This window comes from Lampetra planeri, unplaced genomic scaffold (assembly GCF_965212315.1).
Source record: "Lampetra planeri unplaced genomic scaffold, kcLamPlan1.2.h2 scaffold_904, whole genome shotgun sequence".
In the NCBI taxonomy this organism is placed as follows: Eukaryota; Metazoa; Chordata; class Hyperoartia; order Petromyzontiformes; family Petromyzontidae; genus Lampetra; species Lampetra planeri.
This window is the reverse complement of record NW_027615726.1, coordinates 10185-27875: the sequence shown is the minus strand read 5'-3', so window position 1 is coordinate 27875 and position 17691 is coordinate 10185. Positions and strand designations below refer to the sequence as shown.

Here is a 17691-nt window from a genome sequence, read left to right as displayed (position 1 = left end):
GACCTAGAAGACACAAACAGGACAAACAGACCTGGGGGGGCGACCTGAGGAGACGTTATCGACTCTGTCATGATTAATAACACCCCCCCTACCCCCCCGCCCCAGTGAGAGTCCATCAAACCATATTTACCTCTGTGAAGGTGGAGGCAAAAATGAACAGAAACATAAAGAAAAAATAACAAAAAGGAGGAGGAGGTGGTGGATGGGGGGGCCGCTGACATCTGCATTGTCTGTCAGCGGGTAGAAAGGGAAGGTAAAGGGACAACCGTTCGTCAGACGGGAGCTGACGCCAACAGCGTGTGTTTTCAACGTTGGTCCCAGCGCGTGCAGACACAGACACTCAATGAACAGAACCCCCCCCATGACATGATTGTCTGTCGGTAAATCTGATTTCTACGTTCACACTGAGCCCAGAAGAGTCAATACACACGTCCACACTGTTCCAGTACGTTCCGTTGTCCGTTTTAAGGCAGAGGGTCCGTGCATCGGTCAGTCAAGTGTGTGGACGACAAACGCTGGTTCTTCTTGGAGCGCAGATTTCAGAAAAATACTCCTGCAGCTGAAAAAACACTGCGAGTGTGTGCGCGCGCATCAACTTCTCTACATGCACAGGATACGTTGGATGAGATGCATCAGGAATATGTCTGACGGATTATCTGACGTAAGAGAGGTTGTTGAGGCACTGGAGCCCCCACCAACACTACTCTGTACTACTCTGTGTGTGTGTGTGTGTGTGTACAAGCGAGCAGCCTGCATCGTCCCAAGGTCCTTTGGTACTTCTGCGGCTCCTGTCAAAGGGCTGTTTTCCGGCGCGGGTGCGTCTTCAGAGGGCTTTGGCGCTGGTGCTGTGGGACACGGTGTGGGACACGGGTTTCTGCGGGTAGCGGCTGTAGTAGTAAACCTGGAAGAGGATGGCAAAGTCCCGCGACAACCTGCAGGAGGCCGCAGGTCCAGAACTGCACGGGGGGCCTGGGTGAGCAGGAAGTAGCCGGTCTTAAAGGTGTCCGCCGCTCGTCCCACATCAGCACCATCTTGATACTGAGAGGAAAGAGAGAGAGAAGAGATGAGGAGACTCGGTTGAGTCGCAGTCACACACGGTGACTGGAGCTGGATTCATGCTTCAGAGCTGAATTAACACTGTTGTCGTTTCTACTTGTGTGTGTGTGTGTGTGTGTGTGTGTGTCTGCGTCGCTGTGTTTTTCTTAGCAAATGAAACTACTACAAGATGGCCGTCATGTTGTCTCTGATCACCTTTACGATGGTCGTATCGTCTCCGAGAGCTAGCATAGTTAGCCATGTCGGGTGGGTGTCGGCGGGTAGCAGGAGCGTCCACGTGACGTATTCAAACCTGCCACAGTGAACAGAAAGCACCGAGCTAACGGATGCTAGCGCTGGCTCTAGGCTCTCACCTGGCCTAGCTTGTTAGCTAGCTAGGTTGTTAGCATCTGTGCACCGTGGTCGATGTGCTACACAACCTCAACCGAATGACACGGTGTATTTGACGAGATTTGACGAGACGTCCCTCGCTGACGTCATCGTTCTTCTCACACTGAGGTTTTCCCATCTGAACTCTAGATGCCGTGGACTTTGCGGTCCAGACGAGGCCGGGACACAGACCGGCGGACGCGATGGAAGTAACGAGCTGTTGACTGAAGAGAAAAGCGCCCGTGCGAGTGAAGAAGTTTGTCCTCTCGCTGGCATTGGCAGCTCAAAGAGCCCGAAAGAGAAAGCTGAACAGGCGCTCACGGTAGATAGATAAGAGAAGAGTCGAGGCCCCCCCAGGTGAAAGACACAACTGTATTCAGACGTGACATCCTCCAGGAACGCTACGGACACACGCAGCAGTGAACGAGGAGCGAGCCTCCGGGGTTCCCTTAAACAGAGGTGCCTCCGGAAGGAAAGATGTCGACAAGTATATCTGGACACACGCAGACCAACGTGGAATCGTCTCGTTCTAGAGTTTGACTCGTGTCAGGTCAGGTGTTTGGTACAACACGGAGCTGGTGCTTGAAATCCAAAGGAAACAGACAGCTTAAACAGAAGGAGAATTCCAATAATATCCCAATGATAAAAAGAGGTAGTGAAATACTCACGTCTTCCAGGGACATTAATAGAACATTTGAAACCTTTTATAAGGATTTGTATACCTCATCTTGCACACCCACATCTGATGAGATGAATGCATTTTTCTCAAACCTGCAATTAACGACTATTTCGAACTGCCAAAGAAATAGGATGGAGGCCCCCATAACGGAGGAGGACATCAGAGCTACTATCCAAGCAATGAAAACAGGGAAATCACCAGGTCTGGACGGCCTACCTGTTGAATACTACAAGAAGTATATTGATATATTGGCCCCCGTATTACATAAGGTGTACATGGAGGCTTTTGAGTTGGGTTCACTCCCCGATACGTTTAATGAGGCATTAATTTCATTGATACCCAAAAAGGACAGAGACGGGTCGGACCCAGCCAATTACAGACCAGTGAGTCTGCTGGGGGTGGACTGTAAGATCTTGACAAAGACCCTGGCATCAAGACTAGAAGAAATATTGCCAGATATTATAGATGGTGACCAGGTGGGCTTTGTCAAGAATAGGTCATCAGCAGACAACATGACTTATGCACCTAACATGGCTGAATAGCAATAACCCAACCTCAGTGGTGGCTCTGTCACTAGATGCGGAAAAGGCATTTGATAGGGTAGAGTGGGGATTTCTGACATCTGTCATGTCAAAATTTGGTTTTGGAAGGGACTTCTGTCGATGGATAAAAATACTATATTCCAAACCGAGAGCAGCTGTGTTTACAAATGGCATTCTATCAGACTTTTTTAGTCTCTCACGAGGAAAACCGCCAGGGATGTGCGCTCTCTCCATTACTCTTCACAATTTTCCTGGAGCCACTGGCCGTGGCAATACGGGCAGATGAAGGGATCCGTGGAGTATATGCAGGGGGGAGGGAGCACAAATTGTTTATGTATGCCAATGATATATTGGTGGTAATGACAGACCCAAAGAAGTCCCTCCCAAAACTACTGGAAAGTATTGACTCCTACTCTAGACTATCAGGGTACAAGATCAACTGGCATAAATCAGAGGGCATGCCCATCTCAGATACATGCTGTGCTAGCGATATTACACCATTTGGATTCAGATGGGTACCATCAGGTATGAAATATCTGGGTATTCGTCTCAGTCCAAAAATAGAGGAGATGATACAGTTAAACTGGGACCCGGTCCTCCAAAAAATTAAATTTCATATGGACAAATGGGGAAAATTAAAACTAATGCTATGGGGGAAAATTAATGTAATTAAAATGGTGATGGCAGCACAGGTTAACTATGTGTCCATGATGTTACCGATGTGTGTAGCACCACGATGGTTTAAGCAATATGATGCCATTGTCAAGGACTTTTTGTGGGACAAGAAAAAGCCAAGGATAAATGTCAAGAAAATGTGGGCCCCAAAGGAAATAGGAGGAATGGCCCTCCCCGACCTGAGACTATACAACTTGGCGTTTGAAATGACGAGACTTGCCAAATATTGGAAGGGAACAGACACAAAACTGAGTTGGATTCAAATTGAAATGGAACTTCAAAGTCCCTTCAACCCGCTGGATGCACTGTCACAAGGTCCATCCACCAGTGGACAAGAACATCCCCCAATACTGAACTACTCAAAGGAGGTCTGGAAAGAAGTCCACAAAAGGTGCAGAACACTACATCTAAAGCAAATGTATGCCTCACTGTGGAATAACCCAGACATATGTATTGGGAAGAAAACAGTTTTCTGGAGACAATGGTTCAGAAATGGAATCTGCAAAATAAGTGATTTAATTGTGAATGGAGAATTTATATCATTTTCAGAATTACTGCAAAGGTATGACCAAGAAGAAAAGGGCAACTTTTAGAAATACATTCAAATTAAACACTGTATTATAAAAGGGCAATTTGCAGATGACACGAACCCTGTGAAGGACTTTCTGGATTTACCAGAGATAGGGCATAAGGCAGCAGTGTTTTATCGAAACTTTAGCAGGCTAAATAAGGATATCTGCCGGACTCTGAAGACTATTTGGCAGAGAGACTTGGATTGCGAACTGAGTGAGTTGGAGTGGAAGGGTATAATTGGAAACTCAGGAAAATACATCAGGGAGGCTAGAGGGACGTTTACTCAATATAAGATAATACACAGGTTCTACTTCACCCCCTCTAGACTCCATAGGATGGGTTTATTACCTGATAATCTGTGTTGGAAATGTGGTACACAGGCAGGGACTTTCCTACATGTTCTATGGGAATGTAGTCTGATACAACCATTTTGGGTAAAAGTATTAGAACATCTAGGGAAGGCTCTGGAGCTTGAGATCCCAGTCACTCCAAGATTGTGCTTACTGGGCGACCAATCACAAGTAATGGGAGTGTCAAAACAATATTTGGCAGTCATAAAGGTCGGGACGGTTACGGCAGCCCGGATTATCCTCAGGGTATGGAAGAGTACATCCCCACCGGACTATAAAGGGTGGATTGAAAAAATGGCAGAAATCGCATCATATGAACAAATGTTAGCGAGAGTCAGTGACAGTGAGGACGAGAGAGGGCTATGGGAACGTCTTTTTACCACAAGCTCATTGGAACAACTGGGAAAGAATTGAGACGATTGTATAGCTGTGACTGAATAATATAATAATGTGTGTGAATTACTCTGTATTGGCATATATATGTAGGTACCATATACCAGGGAACCACTGTAACCCCACCCAACAGAACTGTCTCTAAGTGTGAAATAAGAAAAAACATGTTTAAAAAAAAAAAAGAAATCCAAAGGAAAGAATGTGTCGGCCGGTTTCTGAGCTGAAAAGACTTTTCATTTCATTCATACACATAAGAACCGATGTGTTTTCAAGAAAGTCAGTATAAACTGTGACGTCATCCCCAGAATGCTCCTAGTTGCTGCTGGGCGCAGACACAGAATATTCAGTGGTGAATTCTGCGACAATCACACCTCGGACGGAGGAGAACCAGGTCATTCTTCTTTTCCCAGATTGGAAATGTGCTGATGTGAAAGAGACGGACCTGGTTTACTACGATCCCAAAAGAGAAAACGGGGAGACGGCAGTATTCAAACCAGGGTTTTGGACATGTTGTTTCCATCGATCACAAAAATGAACACACTGTTGAGTGACACCGCTGGAGGGGAATGAGGTGCACATGTAACCAACAAGCGGTCCATCGCCCCCATGACTCAGCAAACACGTGTTTTCACAATGTTCTATGTAGGTTTCTATTACTTTTACTCTGTTCACGCCCTTCACGAGTGTTATTTAGAACACAGAGTCCCGTCCGCAGGTCTGATAAATCACAATACATGTGCCCGGAGTGGTTTTTGGACTCTGTGAGTAATACACACAATCAGAACGGGACAATGTATTGGACAGCGGACAAACCAAGGGGATGGAACAGTTTTCCTGATGGAACGTGATGTGCTGAGCTGTAAGAACAGGGGAAACTCTGACGTCCTCCTCGTGTTCAACACGGAGTGGAGGGATTAGAGGTAATCTGGCGCCCGTCACTCCGGCTGAGCCGATCCCGAGATGTCGGCCCGCCGTCGTCGGGGCAAAGCTTTACTACCGAATCTCTTCCTGCATTATTCATAGCTGCAGCTTCACCTCAGCCCTCTTTCTTTTCCGAGGCCAATTTGTGCAAACGTAGCCATTTTCCCCCTCGTTCTCCTTCTTCCGTTCCTTCTGGTCTCTAAACATTCAACCTCCGACCTTTCACATCTTCTTCTTCTCCCCTCGGAGTGAGGACCTGGTTATCTCTGTTAAACACCCCCCTCCTCGTGGTTCCTGGGTAACTGCTGCTGGTTTCCTGATACGTGGGAACACAGTGGATCCTCGTTCGTCACCTCTCCGACGGACGACCACGGAGAAAGTATGCTCCTAAAAATAAACCCAACACCTTTAAAAGGTCACAGCTCGGATCAATAGATTTGTGGGCTGGTGGAAGGCAGGTTTCATTACAGGTCTACACAAGTTGAACTCCATGTTCCAGGTGTTTATTTTGGGTCTCAAACATTGGTCATTAGTAACTCATTGGACGTGATGTTTTTTCTTTAACACTTCAAATGTTTTTGTGTGTATTTACGTCCGTGTACTGTCACTGACACACTCATCGGCTCTTTGACCTCTGACACCTTTGCTCCCTCACAAACGGTCCTGGTGTCACCCGTCTGCAGTTCTTAGCAGCTCTCCATCACGTGCAGCTGCATTTCATCGCTTCCTCTCGCACCACAACGAAACCCCCAACTGCTCTCGAGCACTAAAAGCACAAATGATTGATTTTCATCCCAGAGTCCGGTGGAGAAAAGGCTGAGCTGACTGATGGAGGGAGGATGGAGGACAGACAGAGCGTCCACCTGATTGCCCTCTTCTACAGCTCCACTATAGACCTGCCGAATGTGTGTGTGTGTGTGTGTGTGTGTGTGTGTGTGTGTGTGTGTGTCCCACAGCCTAAATAAGGCTCTGGCTCTGTTATCTAACACACTGAGGTGTAGCTCCAACGCCTGAACCTTATAAGGCCACCGCTGGCTGTCTGGACCTCCAGTCTGCCTCTGTCTATTTGTCTGGAAGAGTGTGTGTGTGTGTCTGTGTTTACTGTGTAGGCACCAGAGTCAGGACTAATAACAGCAGCGACCTGAGAACAGTTAAAACACTGTACTACCCCCCCCCCCCCCCACACACACACACACACACACACCATGAAGAGCTGACGTCTCAGGTTTCCCTTCTGTCCGAGCGGAGCTCTCGTGTTGTTTCTTTGTTTGCTGAAGCGTTCGTATCTCGTTTCCAATGATGAAGGAAAGTAGTCTGTGAAGAACGTTGTTCATCTGCACCAGGCACAGAAAGTACTTTAGTACGGGGACACCGAGTGTTTCTGGGGAGGGACGAATGAAAAGAGACAGGATGAGATTTGTTTTAACATGCAAAGTTACTCCCTGGAGTCCCAGAAGAAAAAACAGAGCTGCACTACTTCAATGTTTGATGGCTCCGAGGTACCGGATCAAACGGGTCGGCTGTTTGTCTACTTCAGTCACCTGAAGTCCTTTCGATGTTTAGAAAACAGTTCTACCACTGAATGTGGCACAAAGACAAGTTCGACTAGACGGGTGAAGACGACTGGACCCTTCCGACGACCTCATGGGACAAACGTGTCTCCCTCTGCCTGAACTCGGTTTGTTTTCAAGTCTTTATGCACACAGTCACAGTCACAGCTCACCCACCTCCTCCATTCATGTCCCGTTATTATCACAGGCAACATGTGGTTATTTAATCTGGCCGACATCTGTTCTTCTGTGCGGTTTCTTATCTTGTGATTACAAATGGTCAGTGTGCGTACAACACACAACACCTGCTGAAAGATCTGGTGGAGGCCGACACCTGGAAACGTGTGAGGAGTGTGAACAGAGCGCCTGGGGAGCATGAGGAGGTCAGCGCGACGTGACTGGATCGGACTGTTTTTCTTCTCATTCCAGCCACTTCCAGCTTCTCGTCTGTCAGATTCACATGTTCACTCCTGCCCTGAATTCACCTCTGAACACCTTCAACACATTAAAAACCTGCATCTACAGTACGTTCAAACCCTGGAACAGGACTGACAACCCCCCCCCCCCCCCACACACACACACACACACACACATTGTTGCTAGGTAAAGTAACTTAGCAACAGCCTGCCAGACTCAACGCGTTGTGTGCACATGGAGGAGAGAACACAAACAACTCCAGAGCTGGAAATGACAATGAGAATGTGGACGTGCTCTGGCTCATGCTTGTCACAGTGCACGGCGGTGGAAGAACACTGTCACCCACAACAGAGCATGACGTACACACACACACACACCGAGTGACGACAGTCGTCTCCATCCAGATCACACCAAATGAGCTGGGTGCTGTCGTGTCCATCGTCAAATGAAGGTCCTGCTGATGCAAACCGACCATTCCCTGCTGCAGCACCTATCTGACCACACATGACTCAGCAACTATTCCTGCGACTGTTGATGAAACCCGTTCTACTGCAGAAGCAGACAGGCAGAGGATCGCTTTGAGGCGCTGCTGCAAAAACACGGAGCAGCGGCAGCGAGATGGAGGATGAAGAGCTGCAGGCGACAGGCGGAAACTTCTAGCAGAGTTAACCAACTTCACCGAGACACGGCGTCACGCCATCGGATGACGTTTGCCCAGGACCACCGAGACCTGTAACCAGGGCAACGGTAGGGGATGGATGGATGAATGAATGAATGAATGAACGGATGATTGCATATTAGATGTTAGTGGTGTGTAGCTGTTTAGTACTGACACATTCATTAAACTGTTATTTATTCAGGTGGGATGTTTGTGGACGTGTGTGTGTGTGTGTGTGTGTGTGTGTGTGTGTGTGTGTGTGAGTGTGTGTGTACTTCATAGTGTTTGTACTCATGCACAGCACAAGCACATTTCATCGTTGCAATACATTCTACTGTAACCTATTCTATGCTTTTGAATTAGCACAGAATAAACCACGGCCGGTAATGAGTAGAGAACTGCTGTGTCATGATTTGTTACGGCAGCACGGGAACACAGGAAGTCAAACCGGCCTGAAGCACTTTTCCAACACGAGTTGAAGGGAACGATCCACAAAGAGACTGAACATAGATGGTGGATTCAATGCTTGTCGTCATGGCTCCCTGCTCCCATTCTTCACTGCTTTCCAATGAACTCAGACTGAACGTCCATGACGGGGGGAGAACAGGACAGGTGGACGATGCGTTGATGGTTTCAGCTCTGATCATACTCTAATGCCCGTTGTCTTCATCCACCTGCAACAGCTGGTGAAAAGCCTTCATTTTACGTGTAGGACGGCTCGTGGACTGCAGACAAAGAATCGGGGGGGTGAGGAAGGGCCCAGCGTGGGAGCCGTCATGGCCGTTCGGTGGACGGACAGCCCTGCTGGGGCTCCCTTATCAGTCTGCAGCAGCACGACAAGCAGCCGAGAGCGGCGCACGCACACACACACTGCAGGGAAGTCTTTTATCAGCTGTGTGTTGGGTGGAAAATGTTTTTCGTATTTTCACGATGTGACCACGTCTGCCTTCACATGCTGGATAACAGCGGGCTTCTTTGTGTGACAGTTGTTCCAGCGCTGTACACCTGGAACACGTCCTCCATGTCTTGGCCACAGCGTCCAAGAACCCATTAGACGTCAGAGCCAGTAACTGCTCTCAGAGACTCGTCATGAATGAGCTGTAAATATTCCTCCTCACACCGACTGTCAGAAAACCTCCAGCGGGGCAGAAGTCGTCGAGCTTAATGATCAGTTGCCAGGCGCCGCTGCCTCACTTCCTGCCGACAGGTGCCAGAAATAGTTAACAGGCATTAGTCGGCGTTGATGATTGCTCCGTCACTGACAGGCCTCTCACACCAGAACACTCAGGAGTTTGACGGCCGGGTTAGGGTGAATGTCAGCCACTGGTTTCTGTTACTGGGACGGTTGATGGTCCACAGAAAGAAGGAATGAATGAATGAATGAATGAATGAATGAATGAATGAATGAGTCAGTCTGTCTTTGTATATATCTATTCATGCATAAACGTATGTAACCATCCCTCCATTAAACTGTGTGTGTACATTAAATCTACCACCTCATGGGCTTCAACTCAAAAATGAACATCCACCTAGATAACTGCAGCTATGTGATGTCTGTCTCCATGGTAACCGGCCAATTAAACCCAGTCCCTCCAAACAGCAGCGCTGGTACCTCATGCCCTCTGTGGACTTGTTCTGATAGTTGCAGTAGAGCTGCGGCGTCCCCAGCATGGCTTCGGTGAACACGGCCAGGAAGCCCAGGCTCTCCACGAACACCGCCGAGTCCAGGAGCACGTACGTGATGTAGGCCGCCACCAGCGTGAAGGCCAGCACGCACTGCACGTAATCCAGGAAACGGCTCCACGACCAGAAGTAGTTCCAGTCCAGGTCTGGAGGTGCATAAGGAGAGAGGAGTGAGTCCACACATGAGGAGGACAGACTGACCAACACACAGCACACGTCAGCCTTCACTCCATCACAGCATTTTACACGTCTCTGATGGAATACGTCACATGACACAAAGACGTCCGTGTCGACCAGGAAACAGTCAAACTGGGTGGGACGCACGTTCAACGTCCATGTACTTTCAGCCTCTTTTCTCTCTTTTGTTCTTTACTGAAGTGCTTCGTCCATTTCAGGCATCTGACAAACAGATGAGATCATCCTCCACCGCCAGGAAGTAATAGAATCCATGTCAACGGCGGCATTAAACCCTTCTTCCCTCTGCTCACACAACCAGCAGCTGATCCTGTTGTCATCAATGTAATAATAATCTAATAGAATGTGGGGAAAAACAACAACAAAACTTTATTGTACTTAAATTGTCACTTCACACTTGAGCTGTGAATGTTCACTCAACACACACCCACACAAAACTGCAAGTCACACACCCACACACACACACACACACACACCCACACCCACCCACACACACACACCCACACACACACACACACCCACACCCACCCACACACACACACACACACACACCCACACACACACACACACCCACCCCCCCCCAAACCACCCCCCCCACACCCACACACCCACACACCCACCCACACACACACACACACACACACACACACACACACACACACACACACACACACACACACACACACACACACACACACTCACACACACCTCCAGTCTTTATGGTGGATACTTTGCGGTAAAGAAAGCGAGAAGCCCAGAGGAAGGACGACTATCAGGACACCGATGACTGACATCAAACCCTCTAACAACACTCACGCTCTCAGGTAATTGACATACAGCTGGTTTGCCGAAATTATTATTATTATTGGCAAACTGGGACAATATGTAATAGACAAATTGCTGAAACCACCGAAGCCACCATATTAATCTGCTAGCTCTCTAAAGGGGACATATCCGTCTCCTCTGGTGAAGGAGCCTCACATGTTGTGTAGGTGGACACGATGTGCAGACACACAACTTCTCAATCAGACTTCTTAAATGAACGTTCAAATACACAAGTCGAAAAACTCTTTTCAACCCATTCCTTTCTCAGGTCTTCAAGCTGAAACGATGACAAACTCCCACTCGTGCTGTCGAGGAGCGAGCAGGAGGAGAACTAACCTGTGCTGGCAGCTTGATCTGCTGTTCCACCTTCGGTGTTCTGCGTTCCATCTTTCCTTCCTGCTCCTGCACGTGTACAGAACACGGTCTCTAGTGGGCAGAGCCGCAGCGCCAACTCACAGCCACCACACAGAGATGTTTACCGCAGCCGTATCCCCCCATAAACCTCCCCCTGCTGGGCCACTTGGACCCCGGGCAGTCTCTCATCCCTCTCTAATCCCAGCGCTGGTTGGCGGCAGCAGCAGGAGCAGCAGCGCTGTGTGGGAGCAGAGCGGAGCTGCGTACAATCGACTTCCTACCGAGCCTGAACGTCCCAAGGCCCACGGAGCCGCGGCGCACGCGTAGGAAGACGTGGGTCAGAGTTCCAGCTGCTCATTTGCCAGTTCTGCCCTGGAAATGTACATCGGGGCCGGGCCGTGTGTGTCGAAATAAGGAGTTTGCTGTCACTGCAGCACCCGTGGGAGAAGACGAGGGAAGGTTTACTGAACACTGAATGAACAACGCATGCACACATCAACACATCAGGGAAGGTCACGGGGTCATCAGCTGAAGGTCCCAGGTCCTTCCAACGTCATGGAGATGTGTGTTAACTAGTTTGATGAAGGCCAGAAGGTTCCGGACCGTTGTCAAGTGGCAACAATATGGACTCATGAATTTAAACATGATTACCTGTAAGTAGTAGGTTACAACCATGTAACTAACTAGGAATGAACCTCACTACATAAGTACCAAGTAACTAACTACATAACTAACAACCAGTTAAATGAGTAACTAACCATGGAACTAACTAGCTGAGTAACTAAGTAACAATGTAACTCCTAAGCCAAGTGACTAAGTACTAAGTAAATAACTAACTACCTTGCTAGTAACTAACAAAGAAACTAACCAGGTCACTAACAAGGTAAATAAGTAACAGGCCAAGTAACTAACTACAAAACTAAGTAAGTAACTAGTAACCAGTCATTTCCTCCGGACCTTGTAGAGGACAGTAGCAATGACTCATGTGGACCTCGATGACCGCTCCCACATTGTGTGTGTTCACATCTATGTACTATGAAGCAGAGGAGTCCCTGCTGACCAATGAGACCTCTGACAGAGAACCATCCCATTCACATCACCCCTTCACATCGTTTCAAGGCCGCCGAACCTCCCCACAGAGCAGGAAAGTGTGTCACAATGCGGCTGCCACAATCACTCGCTGCTCTTTTGCTTCCTGTGATGAATTTTTATAAAGGGACCTGTTCACCACCACTTCACCTTGACCTAACACCACCACGACGTCTCCTGAAAATGCAGCTGAAGCAGCAGCAGACCACATGCAGACAGTATGTGAACATGTGGAAGTGTGATGATGAAACGTCAGCTGTGTTGATGGAGGAGCCCGGTGTGATCACAGCGCAGAGAGGCTACGCTCGGACCACCTGACTGAACACAGAGGTGAGTCACTGCACAGACGCTGTGTCTGGAGTCTCGTGCGTTCATCTTACAGTCGCTGACCGATGCTGCTCCGGGCAAGCTCATCCACAGCTCGTCCACTTTTTTCCCCTCGGTGCCTCCCTACTCTGGGGGCTGACAAGCTGTCCACAATAGCGAGCAAGTCTGCTCGCCGCCCGCAGCTCAATGAGCTGACTCAGACGGGGCAAAGCTGCAATCAAAGAACATGTCTGTCATATGTGACGGCACTCGGCCCTGCTGCCGATTGATGACTGATTGATGAGTCAGCTCCCACCACCCCACCAAACTGTAGACAGGTCAATGTCCCGCTGGGTTGATCAGTTTACCAATGAAATGATGCACAGAAATCAATATGTAGCATCAGTCACATGAAGTTGATGAAAACATTCTGTGACTGCCACCTAGTGTCCCCAGCACGGGTGTTCAGGTCAGCCTGTCTGTGTGTGTGTGTGTGTGTGTGTGTGTGTGTGTGTGTGTGTGTGTGTGTGTGTGTGTGTGTGTGAGATGAGCTGCAGGGCTGGGAGAGGACGCATGTGAACCATGTGACCGGGTTGCTGCCTGCTGATTGGCTGGTCTCAGTTTAAATTCCGGCTCCAACCTTCTCTCTCTCCCCATCCCCAGTGCATCAGCAGCCTGAATGTGACGTCTCTCACGGTTTTGTGGATCAAACTACCTTTGGTTTTACAGTGGTAAATTCTGGTAAATGTAAACAGTTAAGGTCACTTTTCCCCTGATTTTTATGTTGATTGTCCTTTGGTTTACATTGTTTTTTTATGGACAGGTAAGACAGGGACCGACTTGTTGTTTGGTTTGTTGTGTTGGGCATTGCTGAAAAAAGCACACAATAAAACTGCCACCTTAAAAAGTGACATTAGCCTTCCAAGGCCCCGCGTACACATACATGGACATTATGTTTCAGCACCATGATTTGGGTTTTTTTGTAAAGAGTAAAGAGTTTCTTTAAATGTATTATTCCTATTATTATGATCCATTAATTAAATGTATTGATTGATGAGTTTTTAATCTTTATTGATTTCATTGATTTATTTAATGTTTCTGTACTCAGCCCAAACAGTGAGGAGAAATAAAAATGCACGACAAACTAAAGCTCAGGCCTCAGGAGGTTCAAATTGGCTGACCTTCTTGGGAGTGGGCAGAGCGGGGGTGTGGGTCACAACAGTAATCAGTGTTGGCAGCAGTCATGTGACTGGGTCTCACTAATCTCCTGCTTGGGTTTAATTGAGCAGCCAATCAGATCACAGCTCTGTTAGGTCTTAGACTTTTTTTCTACTGTGACTGAAAACAAACTGTTTAGTTTTGTCCAGACACATTTACACACATACACACACTCTTCTCTGCATTGAAAAGAACCATATTGCAGCAGCAGCCCCCCCCCCAAAGGAAACAGATTTTGTCCACAGTGATTCCGTCAGCAGAAGTGAAATATTGATCAGTCAACACATATGCACACATATGTGTGTGTGTGTGTGTCAATACTTGTGTGAGGGCCACTAATCCACCCTGGCTCTACGTGCCCGTCCTCCCCCCACGCTGCCTGGAATTATTTCAAAAAGCCAGTGGGGAGACGAAGACAACATGAACAAACCATTAAATATTATAAATATTATGACGCTCTGCGTTCACATTCCAGTGCTGCAGAAGAAATCAGCCGATCTGAGACAAACATGCAGCAACTCAGACTGAAACAAGGACGGAAGGAGACAAGAGTTTGGGGGTTAGTTCACCGATAGGAACGTCCTATGAACGCAGACGTTACACATGCACACAGAGACGTCACACAGTTCACACACCGGGGGGGTTGCAGGACGGACGTGCGGTGAAACATGCGGTGAGGAAGCTGCAGACGGACAGCGAATGCGTGCATGGATCAAACTGGGATCACGTGTGGGTGAAACGGGTTCATGCTCCTTCCAGACGTGTTCGTGGTAAGTCGGTTGGTGGCGGCTGCAGGTCGTCATGCACACAGAGATGGACGGGGAGGGGGGAGAGGCAGGTGACTACGACTGATGCTTCTCATGATGACACTCGGTTGTGTACGTACCCACAAAGAGCCGTTTAGGGATTCTGAGCTCCTCGTCCTTACTGTCTGTCGCTACAGACGGAACATACATCAGTAACACAAAGGGGGAGAAAAAAGAAGGGTTGGCTGATCGGTCTGGAGGGAGAGCTACGGAGTGACAGAGGTCATCGCGGGTGATTCCAGAGAACACTGGTCGTCCTGGTTAGTCGGACACACAAACACCAGAAGAGGGCGACAGTGTTCCGTTACTGAAGCGTTTACCTTCAAGTTGAACTTTCACAACACATTTGTAGACCAGCAACAGTTTCCAGCACAACAAGGTTCCACAATAGGACTTTAAGGGCAACACATAACAACCAGTGATATGATGATATATGTTTCATTCCATCAGCTGCAAATAATTTCATTTAACAGACAAAATATTCTTTTTTGAGGGAGATTATTTCTTTTTAAATAATTATTTGTGATGAAACACACACACCCAAAGTTGAAAATTAAGATAAGATAACCCTTTTTATTGATGTAATCATTTTCAGAGGGGTCACCCGGAATACAAAGCTATTTGATTTTTGTCGCATCAGCATTATTAGTTGTTGTTTAACTGTACATCGACTATACAGCTCTGGAAAAAATTAAGAGACCACTGCATTTTTTTTCTGAAACCATCATCTCTACATGTATGACAGCCAATTGCGCCAGGAGTGGAATGAAGTCACCCCAGAACAATGTGACAGAATGGTGGAGAGCATGTCCAGACACATGAAGCTGTGATTAAAAATCAGGGTTATTCCACCAAATAGTGATTCCTGAACTCTTGCTAAGTTAAAACATGAGTATTGTGATGTTTTAAAATTAATATGATCTTGTTTTCTTTGCATTATTTGAGGTCTGAAAACATTGCATCGTTTTTGTTATTTTCACCATTTGTCATTTTCTGCAAATTAATACTCTAAATGACAATTGTTATTTGGAATTTGAAAGAAATGTTGTCAGTAGATTATAAAATGAAACAAAAATGTTCATTTCACTTAAACACATACCTATAAATAGTAAAATCAGAAATACAATTTTGCAGTGGTCTCTTCATTTTTTCCAGAGCTGTACATTAAAGAAAGGATCTTCCATCTCTTCTCTGACTGTGAGTAAACACTGTTAAGGTGCCTGACGACAACTTTGTAATGGTGAAACCAACGAGTGAGTTCATGTATTAAGAGGAGTGAACTTTTAACAAACGACTGATGTAAAAACACTTTCTGCTCGTCAGTTCACGACTTCAGCCAGTTCGTCCCCACCTGCACTTCACGTCCATCACACACACACGCACACACACACACGCACACGCGCACACGCACACAGAGGCTTCCTGACCTGTGAAGGAGCGTCGTTTGGTGTTGATCTCGGTGGCCATGCGGACGTTGGTGCACAGGTTGAGCATGATCAGCATGGTGGCGATCATGATGATGCTCTGCCACAGCAGCAGCGTCTCAAAGTAGCGTCCGAATCTGGACACAAGAGCAGTGAACTTCCTGATGAAACAGCCCCGCTTTACACCAGAAGATGTTTTCCCCACTCTCTCACATTGTCGCTGCTGTGTGTGACTGCAGACCTTAAAAAATACGTTGTCGATCTGATGAGCACCCAAGTTTTGTTACATACAGTACAATACAATATCTAATTGACGATCTTTTATCAAACCATCATAATCCACCATCTGAAATAGAAAGTACAGAATTAAAATTGCTCATATTACTAGAATTAAGTAGTTTTTCCTGTGTATTTAATACTTTTTTATTTTTTTCCCTTATTTTACTATTATTTAAGTAGCTTTTGCATGAAGTATTGTACTTCACTACATTTTAAATCACATTCGTTACCGAGTAAAATATCATTTACAAATATCAAAAGGGAACTCACTGCGCCAGTAAGCAAAGCAGATCTTATTTTCCTTAAATTAAAAATAATGTGTTAGTTTCTGATTTATAACCTCTTAGCCCTTTGTTACGATACACACAGTATACATACCGATGAACCTTTTACTTGTAGTATTTTTTTAAGTATATCCTTTTTGCTTTCATTTGAGTGGATGTTTCATTAAAGTGGCAGTATTTTAATCGAGTGTAACAGTCTGCCCACCTCTGTCCACAAGTTTTGTTTGACTGCACAAAGTTCTGAGGAAGATTTCTTCTATGCCCAATTACAGTTCATTCCCCATTTGTAGTCTGGCGGTCTAAATTTCCATTCTACTAATAGACTGTTCTGACTGTTAACCGATATGTGCTTAAACTGGCAGATTTTTAAACGGGGTTCTGACCTGAAGAGTATTCGGAGGATGTTGGCCACCAGGAGAACCATGCACACGTAGGTGGAGAATCCCTCCGCGTTCTGAGTGCGCCGGATGTCTCTGTACTGGGGGATGTACGGAACCACCCCGCCGAACACCATGGCACCGGCCGCCACCCACGACACCAGCGTATTGAACACGGTCCAAATCTGCTCCAGCACCTCATCGTCCATGTCGACCCGCTCACTCGTCCCCGGACCTGACGCGCTGCTGGGGGCTGTGAGCAGGTGGAGATCCGCCTCGGAGTCCTCCTGAGGACTTCGTGCCCCAGCTGATCCTTGCTCTCAAAACGGACAACTCCAACGAACCACACCAAGGAAGCGACTAACACGTCAGCATCGCAAACCAAACACAGCGACACAAAAGTCCAGACGTGAATCCGAACAATGACGCGGACACCGGTGGACAGAATCCGGTGTTTCCCTTGTTGAAAACGGCTCAATGCGCCCAGTCCGCGCGGCAGCTAGCTTAGCTGTCACCGCAGCCAACTACTTTGGGCCATGAAATTGAAACTTGTGAGAAAATTGCATGTTTGACCGAGGAACTAGCAAATTCTGTCAACACAGATGGTCTACAGCTCGCTGCCCACACTTCCTGAAACGTCACAAGTCACATGGTCAAAGGAAGTCGTT

General features: G+C 47.3%; 1 protein-coding gene across 1 annotated transcript; it reads right to left on the bottom strand.

Moving 5' to 3' along the window:
* Nucleotides 1–823: 823 nt before the first annotated feature.
* On the bottom strand, nt 824–17232 carry LOC144742207 (solute carrier family 66 member 2-like). The gene is given in 8 exon segments (XM_078624674.1): nt 824–922; nt 924–965; nt 967–1014; nt 1017–1038; nt 9796–10012; nt 14740–14790; nt 16087–16220; nt 17030–17232. Coding segments are annotated over 8 exon segments (816 nt in total).
* Nucleotides 17233–17691: the final 459 nt, after the last annotated feature.